Genomic DNA, 15,421 nt, shown 5'->3' with positions numbered 1-15,421 from the left:
AAAAGTTTCCTCACCCCCAGGAGATAAATCCCCTCAGGGGAAAGGGAAGCAGTGTTTCTGGGTCAGTGGGGTCACGGCCAGCATCTGGAGCATGGCCGGTCGTACAAACGGAAAGAACTGCAACTTTGGGGTCCTCTTGGTTGAGCTTAGCTGTGCGAAGTGGGATCATTTTGCTTGGATGATCCACAGCAGTCTGGCAATATCTCAATCAGCAGTGAACCCCCATCTTGGCTCAGTCTGTTGGGGGCTCAGTTTTCAGAAGTGACACCTTGTGGCAGCAAGAAGAAACAGCAGCAGTAGACTAAGTGCTTTTTTTGGACCATGGCCATCCACCCCTACTGCTCCTTCCAGGGTAATTTGGTGGAGAACGCTGGAAAAGGCAAGGGGGTGCTTGAGCATTTAAAGGGAATAATAAGAGCCAGTTTGTTTCAGTTATGATTTGATATAAAAATTCTACCCTTACATATGAGAATAACATCTATTGGATGTTGAGCAGAGGGGAGAGGGGAGGGGGGAGGAGGGAGGAGGGGACGCGTATTTGCATACACAAAGAGTACAATGCACACCACCTGAAGGATGGACATATTTGAAACTCGGACTTGGGGGGGAGGGGAGGACAAGGGCAACATACGTAACCTAAACATCTGTACCCCCATAATATGCTGAAATAAAAAAAAAAAATTCTACCCTTACATAGTACAAATCCAAGGTGGAGGACTTTCTCCTTTCTAGGTTTTGCATTTTAGAAATTGAAGAAAAAGCTTTAAATCCTGTTTTAGCTGACTTCATAGCTTTTGCTTTAGTTGAGAAATAAGCTTCTAATCTTTTATCTAATCTTTTACCCTCGATGAATTGCCAGTCCTTATAAGGTTGAAATAAGGCCCCAGATGTGTGGACTTGTCCCTTGTTTTGTGCATGTGGCTAAGAGACCATGCAAACATTGTGTACACAGAGGAGTTCCTGGGTTACAAAGTCGACATCCTTTCAGGTCCTCTCCACACACAGGTTGTGGAAACATCCTGGAATTCTGAGCTGCCAGTTGGAACACAGATTAAAGTGTTCTTCAGCTTGTGCTGGGTTGGGTGCCTGAGGAACATGCTCTTTTTTCTCTGCCTCTTCTTTTCCAGTCCAGCCACGGAGCCAGCAACCACTTGGTATTTAGTTCTAATTCAGCCCTTAAACAGAGCCAGGGTGAATTCTTCGAGTCAAGCTCAGTTATGAGTTAGAGAGTCTGAGATAGAAGAGTCTAAAGCATAACCTCTTTTCAGCTCCCTGTCACCGCATGAGCATGAAGTGGCAGAGATTCAGGCTTTGGCAAGTAGCAAGGCTCTGCACTAGAATACTCCGTGGGTTGTGCACTGGCTCCAGAATGCAGTGGAATTTGTGCTGGAAGATGCAACAGAGGGGGAGGGCTGCCTGAACTGTCTGGGAGACTGCATCTGGAGCCCAGTGGCAGAGGCTGGGCCTTCTGCGTGGGCTGCTATTCTGGGTCCCCACGTGAAGCTCCTCCTCTGTGGTTCTGCAGGGAAGATAGCCTCTTAATGCCACACTCAGTTTCAGGGCCATGAGCCCTCCTTGTATAAGCTCACAGTGTTAAGACCCTTGTGGGGGGTCAACTCTTCCAATTTACTCCGTAACCATTTCCTAAGGCACAAGCCAGCCCGTGGAGCACTGGGTTAGGACCGTTTTCAACAACCTCCACCCCAAGGACCCACTTGTTGGCCCTTTCTATCAAGGTGAACACTGCCAAGGGGTGTTTTCTAAAACCCATCCAAAACACTACATTTTGATTATACCCTTTTCTTAGGTTTATGGGCCCTACCAGCCCTCCACTTCATAACCAAGGGAAACCACATAAGTGAATGAATAGCTGCAGAACTACAAAGATCTGCTTCTCAGAGATTTCTATTCTTGCCTACATAAGGAAGCAGCTGCTAATGTCTCTCAGTGATGAAGGGGGAAAAAATTCCCCTGTATTTAATCTCTGAGGGGCATCCATTTTACAGGGTACCCTCCAAAACTCTTGTTTATATTTCTGTCAGCTCTCTCATTTTACAGATGAAGAAACTGAGGCTCAAGAAGTGATTTGCCCTGATCACATGGCCCATTCTTCCCTCTGCATTCTACTCTGATTAATTTCTTTTCTAGTCTGAAAAGACCTCCCAGAGGCCTTTCCTCACCCCACACTTAGCCCCACCGTGGGCTTTTCTTTACATAGCTGGTTGATTTTCTAAAACTTGGCATTTGTTGAAGAATGTCCAGCCACTTTGGCTTCTGAGGACTTCTAAATAGAAACTTTTCATCTGAGGATATAGACTGGACTCTACATTTTGGAACTAAATGCAAAATATCCAGTGACTCTGAGAAGGAGGAACGAAACAGGAATGATCCAACAGCATTCTTTTCCAAATGAGTTTATGGGCAGACAAAGTGGCAGAGTCCTCTGAGACTCTGGGTTTGTGTGTTGATAGAGGTGAGACAAAGATAACCATGCTCCAAGACCTATAATTTTATATAACCTCTGTTTATCTCTAGTTGAAGATGATTTATTTAAAGAACCAATAAAAAAACGAAGACGATCAGATCGAGACCAGCGGTTCCGAGCATTTCCCTCAGTGGAGCAATGTGCTCTTAAGGAATGTGAGTGTCGTGACACTGTTGTATAGCTTGTTTTTAACATGGTTTTATTCTTTTCCGAATATGTTAAAATGCTCAAAGGAAGAGAAGGTTAAATTCCAAAGCGGGTGAAACATCTTGAAATGAAACTGTTTCAGAAAGGGAGGCCTCAATGTCTCTGCAGCAGTGTATAATGTGACAATTTCTCTCCAGGTGTCTCCCGGTAGGAGGATTGTTATGCAAAATAACCTCTTCTTGATTAGAGCAAAGACTGTGAAAATGATTAGTTTGATGCTTTAGTGGGTGTTGACGTAATATCCTTCCATTTTTTTCTTTTTATGACCAAAAGAGGGAAGAATCTAGAAGGGGCTAAAGCCCATGACAAAGTATATGATGACTTCTGTTACAAGGAGTTTCAGAGCAACCTTGCTCTTTGGAGGTTTGCAGCATCAGTGACTGCTATCTCCCATGAGCCATCATCTCTAGTGTCAGATAACTTGCTGTCTTGTTTAATTGGCTTCTCATTTCATTTCTTTTTTTCCTTCTTTGCAATGTGCAGCAGACTCCTCCTTTGGAGACCTAGTACTTGATCCCTGCCAAGTACCTACCAGGTAATACATTTCTATTGATTCCAGATGAAAAATTGGAGTCCCGGACCAGAAGGGTTTTGAGCAACACTTACCAGAAACTTATTCAGTCTGTCTTCCTGGATGACAGCATTCCTAATGGAGTCAAGTATCTTATGTGAGTCTGAAACCTGCTACCCTGAAATCTTATGTTGATGTCTTTCCTTAGGTGATTGTAGGTGTTTTTCCCCAACAATGAAAAGGAGTTTTCAATTAGAAACTAAGCAAAGAAGACAGAAAATTTCTGTAGCTGTGGGCCATTATTATTATAACTGATAATTGCCATTCTGATAGCCATCACTGTTGTCAGGTAATCTGCTAAGTACTTTACATATATCCAGATTTCATTGAATCCTCCCAACATCCCTATAAAGTAGGAGCTATCACGATCTTTCCCATTTTGTTGAAATCGAGGCTCAGAGAGGGCAAGACATTGGGCAAAGTCACATTGTTGGTAAGTTAGAAGGCCAGAATCTGACCTCGGCTGTGCCACTCCCCGCCTACGCTCCCAGCTATTTGTGTCACACTGACTCGAAGGACTTGGGTGTTGCCAAAGCTACAATTTCTCCTGCTCAGTAAGACTCTGTGTTGCTCCTCATACTACTTTATCTCTGCATAAATTTTATTTCTAGAATATGGAGTTTCCATAGAACACAAACAAGGATGCCTCGCATCTGTATAGACATTACAGGGTTTGTGAAGAATTAGAATTACCAGATATTTTTGTATAATCTCATTTGATCCCCAGGCCAACTCTGTGTAGTAAACAAGGATAAATATTCTCCCTGACTGAGGAGAGAGTAGAGACTCAGAAGGATGTAGGGATTTGCCAAGGATTAGAACCCAGTTCTTTTGCATTCTGTTTTGATGTTCTTCACACTACACTTTGATAATCATGACAATGTGCTTTTTAAAACTGATCCAGAAATAGGCTTCTTGCCTTGATTGAAAAGCCGTCATTGGACCCAGTCTACATTGGATTATTTGGAAGCACTGGAGCTGGGAAGAGCTCCCTGATCAATGCCATCATCCAGCGAGCCATGTTCCTACCAGTGTCTGGAGAAAGTATATGCACTTCGTGCATCGTACAAGTGAGCTCCGGCTGCTGTGAGCAGTACGAGGCCAAAATCCACCTTCTCTCTGACCAGGTAGGTGTTTCCCTCCCTCCTTCCCTTCTTTCCTTCCTTCCTTCCTTCCTTCTGCCTTCCTTCCTTTTCTTCCTTCCCTTCCTTCCTTCCTCTTCCTTCCTTCTTCCTCTCCTTTCCTTCCCTTCCTTTCTTCCCTTAATTTCTTTCCTTCTCACTATCTCTCAGAGATTAACATTATATTCCTTGTAAATATAGCTCCTGCCTTGGTTGAATGAGAAGTTTCAACAGAGTGAGATGGGTGTTCTAACCCAGGTCCCAACACAGCTCATTCTGGGACTTTGGCAAGCCATTTCCCTCTTTGGCCCCCAGATTAGATGATGTTGGATTTCCTGAATATGCAGCTCCCTGGCCCTCCGCAGGGGGCAGTGGGCTTCTCCCTTGGTCGTTGTTTCCTATACCTGTGTCCTGAGGGGCGTGGCCCTACTCTGCCTTGGCAGGAGTGGAAGGAGGAACTGAAGAACTTGACTAGACTCCTGCACGGGACAGAGGAGCTGGGCAGAGAAGAGGCGGCTGCATGGGACAGGGACGACGCGGTGGAGGAAGCCATCTGGAAGCTACAAATGGTTTATGGAAATGGCGCAGAGAGTAAGAGCTATGAGCAGTTGCTAAGGGTGAAGCCCAAGGGGAAGATTCCCGCCTCCAGAATCATCACCCTCAAGGCAGAAGAGGTAGCGTCAAGATCGTTTTTTATTTCATCAGTGGTCTCGAGTATCACAGTTGAATCTGTTTACGGGACTTGCTCATGTACGGCGTTTTTATTAGAAATAAGTTGATACCCAAATCAGCAGTATCCATGTCCCAAGTTATCTTTCACTATTTATGGCTGTCAAATGGGATTTTTTAGTGTCTGAATGGAGGAGCTTGTGTGCACGGAAAAGACTATTTACGGTTACTTGAGGATTAATTAGGGATGCTTTGGGCTACAAATGCTTTTTAAAAATGACTTATAATGGCTTAAACAAATAGGGGTTTATTCATTTTCTTATATAAGAACTTTGAAAATATTTGGGGTCTTGGATTGGTTTAGTGGCTCAACAGTGTCAAGGTCAGCATCTCTTTGATTCCTCATAAGATTGCTAATGAAGCAGTAGATTTCACAGCTGGCCTCCTGGAAGGAAGAAGTGGATAAAAAGTCTGCACCATCCACCACATTTCCCCTTTCATCAGAAAGTAAAAGCTTTCCTAGAAATACCTCTGAAAAATTTCTGTGTAAATTTCATTGTTCACAACTGAGGGACCACATGGCCCTTCCTAGCTGGAAGGGAGTCTAGAGAAAGCAAGAAGCAGACTTGTCATGATTTGCTTAGACCAATCTCACTCCACTGCCTCCCAGACAGACAGACAATAAAATCAGGATTCTGCTGGCATAGAAGGAGGACAGGATGGATATTGGATAGGCAACTACTAGAACAATATTCTTGCTTTTATAATAAATACTCATTTTAAGTTAAAATTCAATTTCTAAACTAAAACAAAATATTTGTGGAACCAACACTTAATTAAATTTTTACATTTAAAAAAATTAGTTTTTCTTATATCTTAGACTTCGCCTTTAAAATATTGTTATTCTAATTGTAAATCTGGCATTTTTTGTACAAAATGAGAACAATTGCTTATACTTGTCCTAAAATTGAATTTTCAGTCATCTCCTGAGTAACAAAGCAAATCTTCCTTAAATATTTAATGCTACTTACATAATTAATCAAATTTCCTTAGGCCTTTTGTATTACAGTTAAAGTTTAATGTATTTGAGTCCCCAAAATATTTTAAATATTTGAGCAGACACACTTAGAAATCAAATGAATGAAACCTTTTCAAAGCACTTTGCCATCTCTTATCACATCTGCTCTACTTTTTCATTAAAATATCCTGAAGAGCTTTTATTATCTCCTCTTTCACAATTTGTCATTTGATTAGAATTGATGAAATCTGTCACTCCCTATGCAGATTGTAACAAATCCACTGATTTAATTTACACTCTCTTAAGAATTTACGTTCTTATCTTTCTTTCAGGACCATTCTGTAGACATTCATTTAACAGTGACCACCATGCGTCCCAAATCTTCTGTCCCCTGAAGTACCCCAGTTGAGATTTGCTACCATAGTTGCTTGCATGAACGAACGTGTCATTGTCCCAAGACTTGTTTAAGTAGGAACAGTAGGCTGAGAATTCCCTGTCCCACCCACCATCATTAAAACGTCCTGGAAATGCCTTCATATCAAGATATTTTTGTACTTGGGTGATAAACTTTAAAAACCTTTTTTTTAGATCAATTTTCAATTTGGAAAATATAGTCATCATATCACTATCAATTTTCTAATAGTCATTGCTGGCTTTCTGGTAATTAAAATTGTTCACATTAGCCATGTGAGAAGAATCTTCTCTCTACGAAATTTAGAAAATTGCATACTATTTACATTAACTTTAGAATTAAAAGGAGTTTAGAAGATAAATTTTATGCAGTGATGCTGTAACTTCCCTGAAGTCCCATTTGAGCTGACCTTGGTTTTTCCATCTGTAAGTTAAGGAGCTTGAGCTTCCTGATCCCCAGAGTCCCTCCTGGCTGTCAAGGTCTAGGCCTCACAGACTGGATCGCAGGCCTCTGACGCCTTTGTCCAGTGCACGTCTTCCCGTTGCTCGGCACGCCTTCCGTGAACTTGCGTCACAGCCAGCCCAGGGGAAAAGAGCTGGGAGTGGCTGGGATGTGTGACTTTGTCCTTCTTCCTCAGGCAGGAGAGCTGTCTGACAAGCTGGACGCCTACATCCGGACTCAGAGGAGAGGTTGGGATGGAGAGTCAGCCGAGGCTCGAATCTGGCCCTTGATCAAACATGTGGAAGTGACTCTTCCCAAATCCGAGCTGATCCCAGAAGGAGTCGTGCTCGTGGACATCCCAGGCACAGGTGACTTCAACAGCAAGAGGGACGAGATGTGGAAAAAGGTGATTATCTCTTGTAGGCCTTCATTCTCTCTTTCCTCAACTCCTCTACCCTTTCTAAACAACAAAGAATGCTCTGCCTTCAGCTTCAGGGACTTTATGAGTTCATTGGAATTAAATTCTTCTGTTTTCTATGTCCTAAGCCTGAGGATAACATCAGGATACAGGTGGCCAGAGAAACTGGGAGGGAGGAATCACAGGGTAGGCTTCGCAGCTGGAACGAGAGTATGTGATATGAGAAGAGCCAGCAGTAGAGCAGCCCAGGAGTAGGCAGAGCAAACTAGGACAGAGCGGGGAATGTGGTAGGTAGAGAAAGAGGGCATGGTGGCCAGAGGAGCTCTGGAGCACAGAACCAGAGCTGGAAGGGGCTGGGAGACAGGGCCAGTATCAGAGAGTCGTGAGCAGCACAGCAGTTGCCCAATATTTCAGTTCTATAAACTGCAGATTTGTGCTAAATGGGTGACGGTGGGCCTGGGGAGCTTTGTGACCATGGTTTCCAGTCACAGTCTAGAGTAGGACGAGCGCTTATAGATAATCTAGCCTCTGCCCTGCTTGCACAGATGAAGAAACGAACATCCAGAAAGAGGCAGTAACTTGCCCAAGACCACACAGCTTGTGAGTGATGGAATTTGAACTGGAGAGCAGGCTTCCGAACTTCCCAGCCGGGGCTCTATCTACTACCCCTCCTCCCAGGACAGCCCCTGCGTACACTTCCTTTTGGATGAAGGCAATCCCATAGTCCTTCCCCTTAATCAGTGGCTGTGGTCTGGCCACATGAGCCTTAGTTTCTGCAAAATCTCAGCTCCTGAGTGTAATCACCAACCTTGGCAGGTTCCAGGCCCAGCCAAGGGAGCAGCAGCGGCCCAGGGAGGCGGTCAGGCCTCTCTCTGGATGGAGCTGTGGCTGCGGCCAGTTCAGATACATTGGGCAGCTTATCCAAGCCAGCAGATCTGGCTCATAACACTCTGAGGAGGTCGGGCTGAAGTGATGGGATGGTTCCAGTATGCTCTGCTTGGCCTCGGCTCCCCTGCATTCCAGTGGTTTTGCGATGTCCTCACAAAAAGGTACTTACTGGAGCAAGACTCCCCTCTTTTCAGGGAGAACAGAGCACAGTGGCCCTCCCTACGTCGCTCAGGCTGCCAGCTTTGCCTTCCCTGAAAGCTATTATGGATTCAGACGTCCTTGGTCTGCCACTCAGAAGTTGTGTGACTTTAGGCATGTCACCTAACCCCTCCGAGGCCCATTCTCCTCATGGAGGGGGATGGAGGTGAGGGTGGCAGGTCGTCATCCCATCCACTCCTAAGTCCAGTGGTTCTTGCTTTATAGAAATGCTTTTTTTGTATCTTCTGCAAGTCTAATTTTATTAAATCCTGGCAGTTAGGAGCTTTGTGTGGAGCCTGAAATTTAACCACTGCAACCTTTATGATCACAGTCTTTTTCTTATGTTAATAAACATGTATTAAGCACCAGTAGTTTACCAGGACCATGGGTAATATACTAAAGTGAAAGAGGGCTTGCTTTGGAGGAGCTCCCAGCCCGGTATCCTCACGACCTCCCGCAGCATGATTGGACAGTTCACTGCCCACTGCGGACACGGCAGAGCCTGAGGCTTCTCTAAGTTGATTAGAATTTGGGAAGTGAGAGGGCAGCAGTGGTTGTTATTTTCTTGCCTAAATCTAAGTCTATTCACATATAGAGGACAGTCAGCATAGTAGTGTGGCCCTGAGCTGGTCTCTTTACCTCTTGGGCCTGTTTACCTCCCTATAATCCAAAGGGTTTGCCTAACTTGAGCAATTGATGCCTTTTAAGCAAGGATCTATGGAGCCAAAAGGTTCACGGACAGAGGGTGGGGTGGCATTGAGCAGATGGTGGCTCCAAATCCTCCACTCCCAATTCAACCAGAGCAGTTCACTTTTAAAAATCAAATTTATATGATGGAATTCTTCCTAAGATTTCATTTGAAAAAGGCTCCACTGCTAAAAACAAGCTGAAACCCAGTGTTCTAGATCAAGGTTTCTCAACCTCTTGATATTTGGGGCCAGAAAATTCTTTGTTGTGGGAGCTGCCCTGGGCATTGTAGGATGTTTAGCAGCATCCTTGGCCTCTACCCACTAGTAGCCGCCAAGTTGTAACAATTAAAAATGTCACCAGACATTGCCAAATACAGATGCTCCTGGACTTACGATGGAGTGACATCCTGATAAGCCCACTGTAAATCTGAAATTGTCAATGGAACCATCTTATGATGGGCTTATGCCCAGTTGAAAAGAAAAATTGTAAGTTAAACTATCCTAAGTCAGGGACCATCTGTATCCTTAAGGCATGAAATCTCTGCTAGTTAAAAACCACTGGTATAAAGCAAAATAATGATTTAATTAGCAATTCACAAGCTTGTCACACTTTTATGTGTAAAACACTGTTCTGAGGAACCACAAATAAACCCAATCCTTGAATTGGATCAGCTTTTCATTTGTACAGAGATAAGACAAGCAAAACAACCCAATAAAAGAAATGTCACAAGGCGACGCATGATTACTTCATGTCACATGAAAGTTGCATCTTTAATAGAGCAATATTTATGCTAATAAGAAGTTGTAATTTCACGCTCATTGGCTTTTGGAACTTGAATCATATGGTTTCTGGCTCCCTGCTGCCATATGGTGGCCGTGTGCGAAACATGCAGAGGTAGTTGAACAGCAAAACGATGCCACGAGGTTCCTGGCAGCTTTGGGGTAGATGCACCACCAAAACTAGTTCTGTAAAAACAATAATTTTCCTCAGAGGACAGCTGAGGTAAAATAAGCCAGCTATGGATCTGGGACTAGGCGACTGATTTATTGAATTCTATTAATGCCACAAGTTTCTACAAAGCCTCTCATTGGGCCAAGCACTGGGCTTGTGGTGATGTGAGTCTCAAGATGAAAGGTACAGACAGCCCCTTCCTGTGGGGGGCAGAGAGCAGACCCGGTATGGCCGCTGTGTCCGAGAGGTACTGCAGTAGGTAAGGCCAGGTGTTGCAGGATACGGAGGAGGGAGGGCCAGCCCATCCTCGGGGGTCCTCAGCAGAGTCCTGAAGGACAAATGGAGGCTAAGCAGAGGTTGTGGCAAGTGCAAAGGCCCTGAGAGTTAACAGAGCACAGCACATCTGAGAAACTGCGAGTAGCTCTGTCCGGCTGGTGCACAGGGAATGTAATGGGGAGCTGTGAGAGGTGGGACTCGGGTGGGCATGATGATATGTTAAGGAATCGGTCCTCCAGGATGGAGACACAGTTCCTGTGCTGACGCATGCTGTGGTCCTGTTTCGCAGACCATTGACAAGTGCTCAGTGATCTGGGTGATCAGCGACATAGAGCGATTGTCTGGGGGGAAAGCCCACGGAGACCTTCTCAATGAGAGCATCAAAGCCTGCCAGCGGGGTTTCTGCAGGGATGTGGCCCTGGTGGTCACCAAGACTGACAAACTCCACTTGCCGGAATACCTAAGGTATCATGCTGGGCTTGCAGGGTTGTGGGCCCCAGTGGGGAGCTTTCCTCCGTGGGTCTTGACTACAGTAACGACAGAGCTTGGCTTCATGATGCTTTGGGCATCTTTGGCTTTGGGAAGTAACTGTTGGGGATGAAAGAAAACGCTGGGTGACTTCGTGGGACCTCAGGACCCTTGGGTAGGTTGTCCTGGGAATCTGGACCACTTGGCTTCGCTTCCAGGCTGGCTGCTTAGCACCACCCATTGTCTACACGGCTCTGGGGGCACCACTCACGCATACCAGATGCAGAAAGCACCTGGACCATGCAGTGTGATGTCCCACCTCCCCCCACAGATGTGGAGTGTGTAGACAGCCCCACAGCTGGGGGGCACAGTCTGTAATACCATCTGTCAGGGTGCAGCTTTGAAGTATCAGATTCTGCTTCAGATTTGTCTACTCCTCAGATTTTTAGCTCATTAAGAACAGGTCCTCAAAGTTTTAGGACTTTGGCCAAAAGTAGAAGCATTCTCTTAGAGTCATATTCTAACAAAAAATAATGAAAGGGAAGCATTTTAGTGCTTAGCAGATGTTAATAGATGTGATTTCCATGTAGATCTCTGTTCCCCCATAAGTAGGAAGACTATCACTTATCTTCCATATTGGGACCCTTTTGAGAAGGAAAAAGGATGTTATCAGTCCTTAGGATCAGCAGGTGTACGCTGGGCTGTCCTGGGTACGCAGGCATTTGGCCCACTGCCACTCCATTCAGTCTGACTGCTGCCTCCAGGAGTTCACTTGCTCTCATGGTCTAGGCTGGAATTTTAGCTTCATGTGTTTTCCCTGCTGTTTTTTCCCACTCTGCCCCCAGCACAGAATAATATCTCAAATTCTCCCTTTCCAGTGCCAACGCTAGAACTACACATAATTAAATCAGATTTAATAAACGTTTACTGAACACTGTAGTAGGGGCTGCGGATTCAGAGGCATGTGGCCTGGTCTCCGAGCTCACCGTCCAAAAGAGGGTTAAAGGTCACACATGAGGGACGAGCAAAGTGCTGTGGGAACCCAGGGTGAGAGGGCTGCATTTTTGACTGGAACTGGGAGTGAGGTCACAGAAAATTTCACAGTTGACAAAACACTGGCTTAACACTGAGAAATAAAGACACTTTTTTTCCAAATGGACACTGGAGGTGGGTGAGAAGAGAGAGCACTGAATCTAAGAAAGAGCTTATGCAAAGGCACAGAGACACCACAGTATGTGCTGCTTTCAGGGAAGGGGGAAAGACTGCCATGACATTTAAGAAAAGTTAAGTAATTGTTACATTTTTCTAATTTCATTTCAGGGAAAGAAAGGGGGGAAAAGTAAGTATGAACTAGTTATTTTTAAATAATACATTTTATGATTGATATTACAGTTGACTCTTGAACAACTTGAAGGTTAGGGGCACCAACCCCCTGCTCAGTTGAAAATCTGTGTATAACTTTTGACTCCCCAAAAACTTAACTGCTAATAGCCTACTGTTGACCAGATGCCTTACTAATAACATAAATAGTCAATTAATATTTTTTATGTTTTATGTATTATATACTGTATTCTTACAATAAAGTAGGCCAGAGAAAAGAAAATGTTATTAAGAAAATCATAAGGAACAGAAAATATGTTTACAGTACTGTATTTATTAATACAGTAGGTTTACTTCGTCTGTTTACAAGATGAATCTGTCTGAAATGGTGGGCAGCCGCAGCTGCAGACCTCAATCTACAGTACCTATCAAGTAATTCAACTTTTTCTTGTAATGTCACGACTTCTCTCTGCTTCTTGGGAGCCCCTCCATCATCACAAGTAGCACTACGTATGGGTCCCAAGGTGTTATTCGAGGTTTACGGTATTGCACTAAACGCAATGAGAGCTGCTAGAGATTACTGTTTTCTGTGATGTGCAATTTACTGGAGAGATGAACTGCTCACGCAGAGATGATTAGCCTCACATGGTGTTTTAAGCAGACACTTGCAACACCTGAGGTCACCACGATAGCAACAGGAGGTGGCTGCAAAATTATAGCAGCAGTACAGTATGTACTACAGTTAGTTTTATGCAGTTATGATTTGATACTGTATCTTTACATTTGTTTGCATTTCCCTGGACTTTGAACAGTGCCATGTACCATCTGCAAGTGTTTGTGTGTAAGTTTTGGCCAATGTTAACTTTTTATAATAGAATTGTATATATCGTATGGTAGTAGATGATAAACTAGTATCTACATACATTTTATGCATTCATGACATATCTAACTTTTCTTAATTTTTTTGGTATTTCTAGGCTTAAGGTTTGTCTAGAAGCTTTTTCAAATTTTCACAAATCTCTAAAAATTTTCTACTATGTTTATTGGAAAAAATCCATGTAAAAGTGGCCCCCATGCAGTTCAAATCCCTGTTCAAGTGTCAGCAGTATGTACCTATTTGTCTGGGCCAAATGAAGATCTGCCAAAAAATTTGCATCTTACCATCTCATCACTGGTGGTAATCTTGTACTCTTTGTGTGCTTTTATTTCTTTCACAATCTAGCAAGCTATTCAAAGTCAGCGAGAGGCTGTTTTGGAAAGAAATGAAATGATAAAACTAGAAAGGAATAGAATTCTCAAGAATAAACTGAAGGTGAGTTACCAGATTTCCCTATGTGTTCTCTGCTTCACAGCCACCAGATTCTGAGAAACAGATGTATATCTGGTCTTGTGTAGTAGCAAGGGAAATCTTTGGAGTAGACAATTTGGATTTAATCCTTCCCGATCCACCCGACAGCAGACCTCTGGAATTTTTCAAGTCTATAGGACAGAATCCCCATTAACTTTGAAATTCTTAATTTTACGAGATGTTGTAGAAAATCATCAAAATAGCATTGATTTGTGTGTGTGCTGAGAAGCAGTACAAGGCCAGTGCTGATGGCCTTGCAGGAGAAGCAGCCCGTGCTCTGCCCCTCGTTGGCATACTGGTGGGGCTGAGAGGGTCCTGTGTGAGCTCAGCCTATGGGACAATAGTCTATGGAAGATGAGTTCAGCAAATACTGGGGAAAACGCTAAAATATTGGGAGAGAGAAGGTGTGCCAATAACTTTTTTTCAATGCTGAATTATGACATACTCTTTTTGAAGACATTTTAAATGGTAGTTAAATAGAGCAGTACCAACAATGCACATAACTCATTAGAAGAGAGGGCAATATGAACAGCTGTGACCAAGGTCACTCATGTGCAATGTATTAGTCTCCTAAGGCTGCTATAACAAAGTACTGCAAACTAAATGCCTTAGAACAACAGATAATTATTATCTCACAGTTCTGGAAGCCAGAAGTCTAAAATCAAGGTGTTAGCGGGGCCATGTTACATCTGAAGGTGCTAGGGAAGGACCTGTTCCGGGTCTCTCTCCTAGCTTCTGGTAGTTCCTTGGCTGTGGCAATATAACTCCAGCCTGTGTGCATGTCTCTTTATCTAAATTTTCTCTTTTTGTGAGGACACCAGCCATACTGGATTAGGGACCCATCCTACTGTAGTATGGCTGCATCTTAATTTAATTCATTTCATCTGCAATGACCCAATTTCCATATAAGGTCACATTCTGAGGTACTAGGGATTAGGACCTCAACATTTGAGTTTTAGGGGACTACAGTAGCCTATACAGTGGTCCTCAACCTTTTTGGCACCAGGGACCGGTTTCATGGAAGACAGCTTTTCCACGGACAGGATGGAGGCGGGAAGCGGGGATTGAGGGAAAGGAGCTCAGGTGGTCATGTGAGTGATGGGGAGTGGCTGTAAATACAGATGAAGCTTTGCTCGCTCACCTGCCACTCACTCACCTGCTGCTGTGTGGCGCCCTAATGCCTAAGTTTCACGAAGACAATTTTGTCATGGACTGGCTAAGGACGGGGATGGAGGGCAGTTGGCAGAGCACTGTGGCCCTGTCCCTAACAGGCTATGGACCAGTGCCGGTCCAAGGCCTGGGGATTAGGGACTGCAGGCCTATAACATGCAGGCAGTGACAACTACTTCGTGACTGCCACCTGGCCTACAGCAATTATAAGATGCATCCCAATTTCAGGAATATTAAATAGGGGGAAATGCTCATCTTTGTAATGATAGACTATGGTAGCATGTCAGCTAAGATTACTTGGTTAAAGATTGGGGATTACAGTATGGCTGTGAGTTTAGGTTATCAGTTTGGGATTCAGGACTGAGACATAGGCGCTTAGATCCTTCCATGATGCGGTGACTTGGGCCCCATCCTGTAGTAACATGGTGTTCCAGGTCCACATCTTTTCTTATTGTCTGGTGTGTTATGTTTCCCTTGAGCCTCCCTTAAATTTTGCCCTTACCCTGTTTTTACTATAAACTCTCATACAACTTTTTATTATAACCTAGTTCACAAAGTTTTACTGCTTGACTTGACCTGATGGGATTTGGTGCCCCTACCAAGAATGTTGACAAACTTTTACACAACTCTTTTAGGATTTGTACAAATAGAACTTACAGGCTGGATTTTGACATTCCCAAGCACCTCATTTGAGCTGGTTACTACCTTTGCTTTAACATACCTTATTTTATTTACTCAATTTTAGAATCATAGTGAGCTCATGGCCTTTC

General features: G+C 43.9%; 1 protein-coding gene across 1 annotated transcript in view; it reads left to right on the top strand.

Annotated features, from left to right (window-relative positions):
* The window catches only part of NUGGC (nuclear GTPase, germinal center associated), a 39,587-nt gene that overhangs the window by 8,075 nt on the left and 16,091 nt on the right, over positions 1-15,421 (top strand). The window contains exons 3-10 of the mRNA XM_012654943.1: positions 2,536-2,640; positions 3,252-3,360; positions 4,168-4,390; positions 4,828-5,058; positions 7,121-7,330; positions 10,635-10,810; positions 12,134-12,152; positions 13,356-13,445. Of these exons, the coding sequence (XP_012510397.1) occupies positions 2,536-2,640; positions 3,252-3,360; positions 4,168-4,390; positions 4,828-5,058; positions 7,121-7,330; positions 10,635-10,810; positions 12,134-12,152; positions 13,356-13,445 (1,163 nt within the window). The remainder of the gene's footprint in view (positions 1-2,535; positions 2,641-3,251; positions 3,361-4,167; positions 4,391-4,827; positions 5,059-7,120; positions 7,331-10,634; positions 10,811-12,133; positions 12,153-13,355; positions 13,446-15,421) is intronic.

This window comes from Propithecus coquereli, unplaced genomic scaffold, assembly GCF_000956105.1.
Source record: "Propithecus coquereli isolate 6110/MARCELLA unplaced genomic scaffold, Pcoq_1.0 Scaffold451, whole genome shotgun sequence".
Classification (NCBI taxonomy): Eukaryota; Metazoa; Chordata; class Mammalia; order Primates; family Indriidae; genus Propithecus; species Propithecus coquereli.
This window is presented reverse-complemented; position numbering and strand designations above follow the sequence as displayed.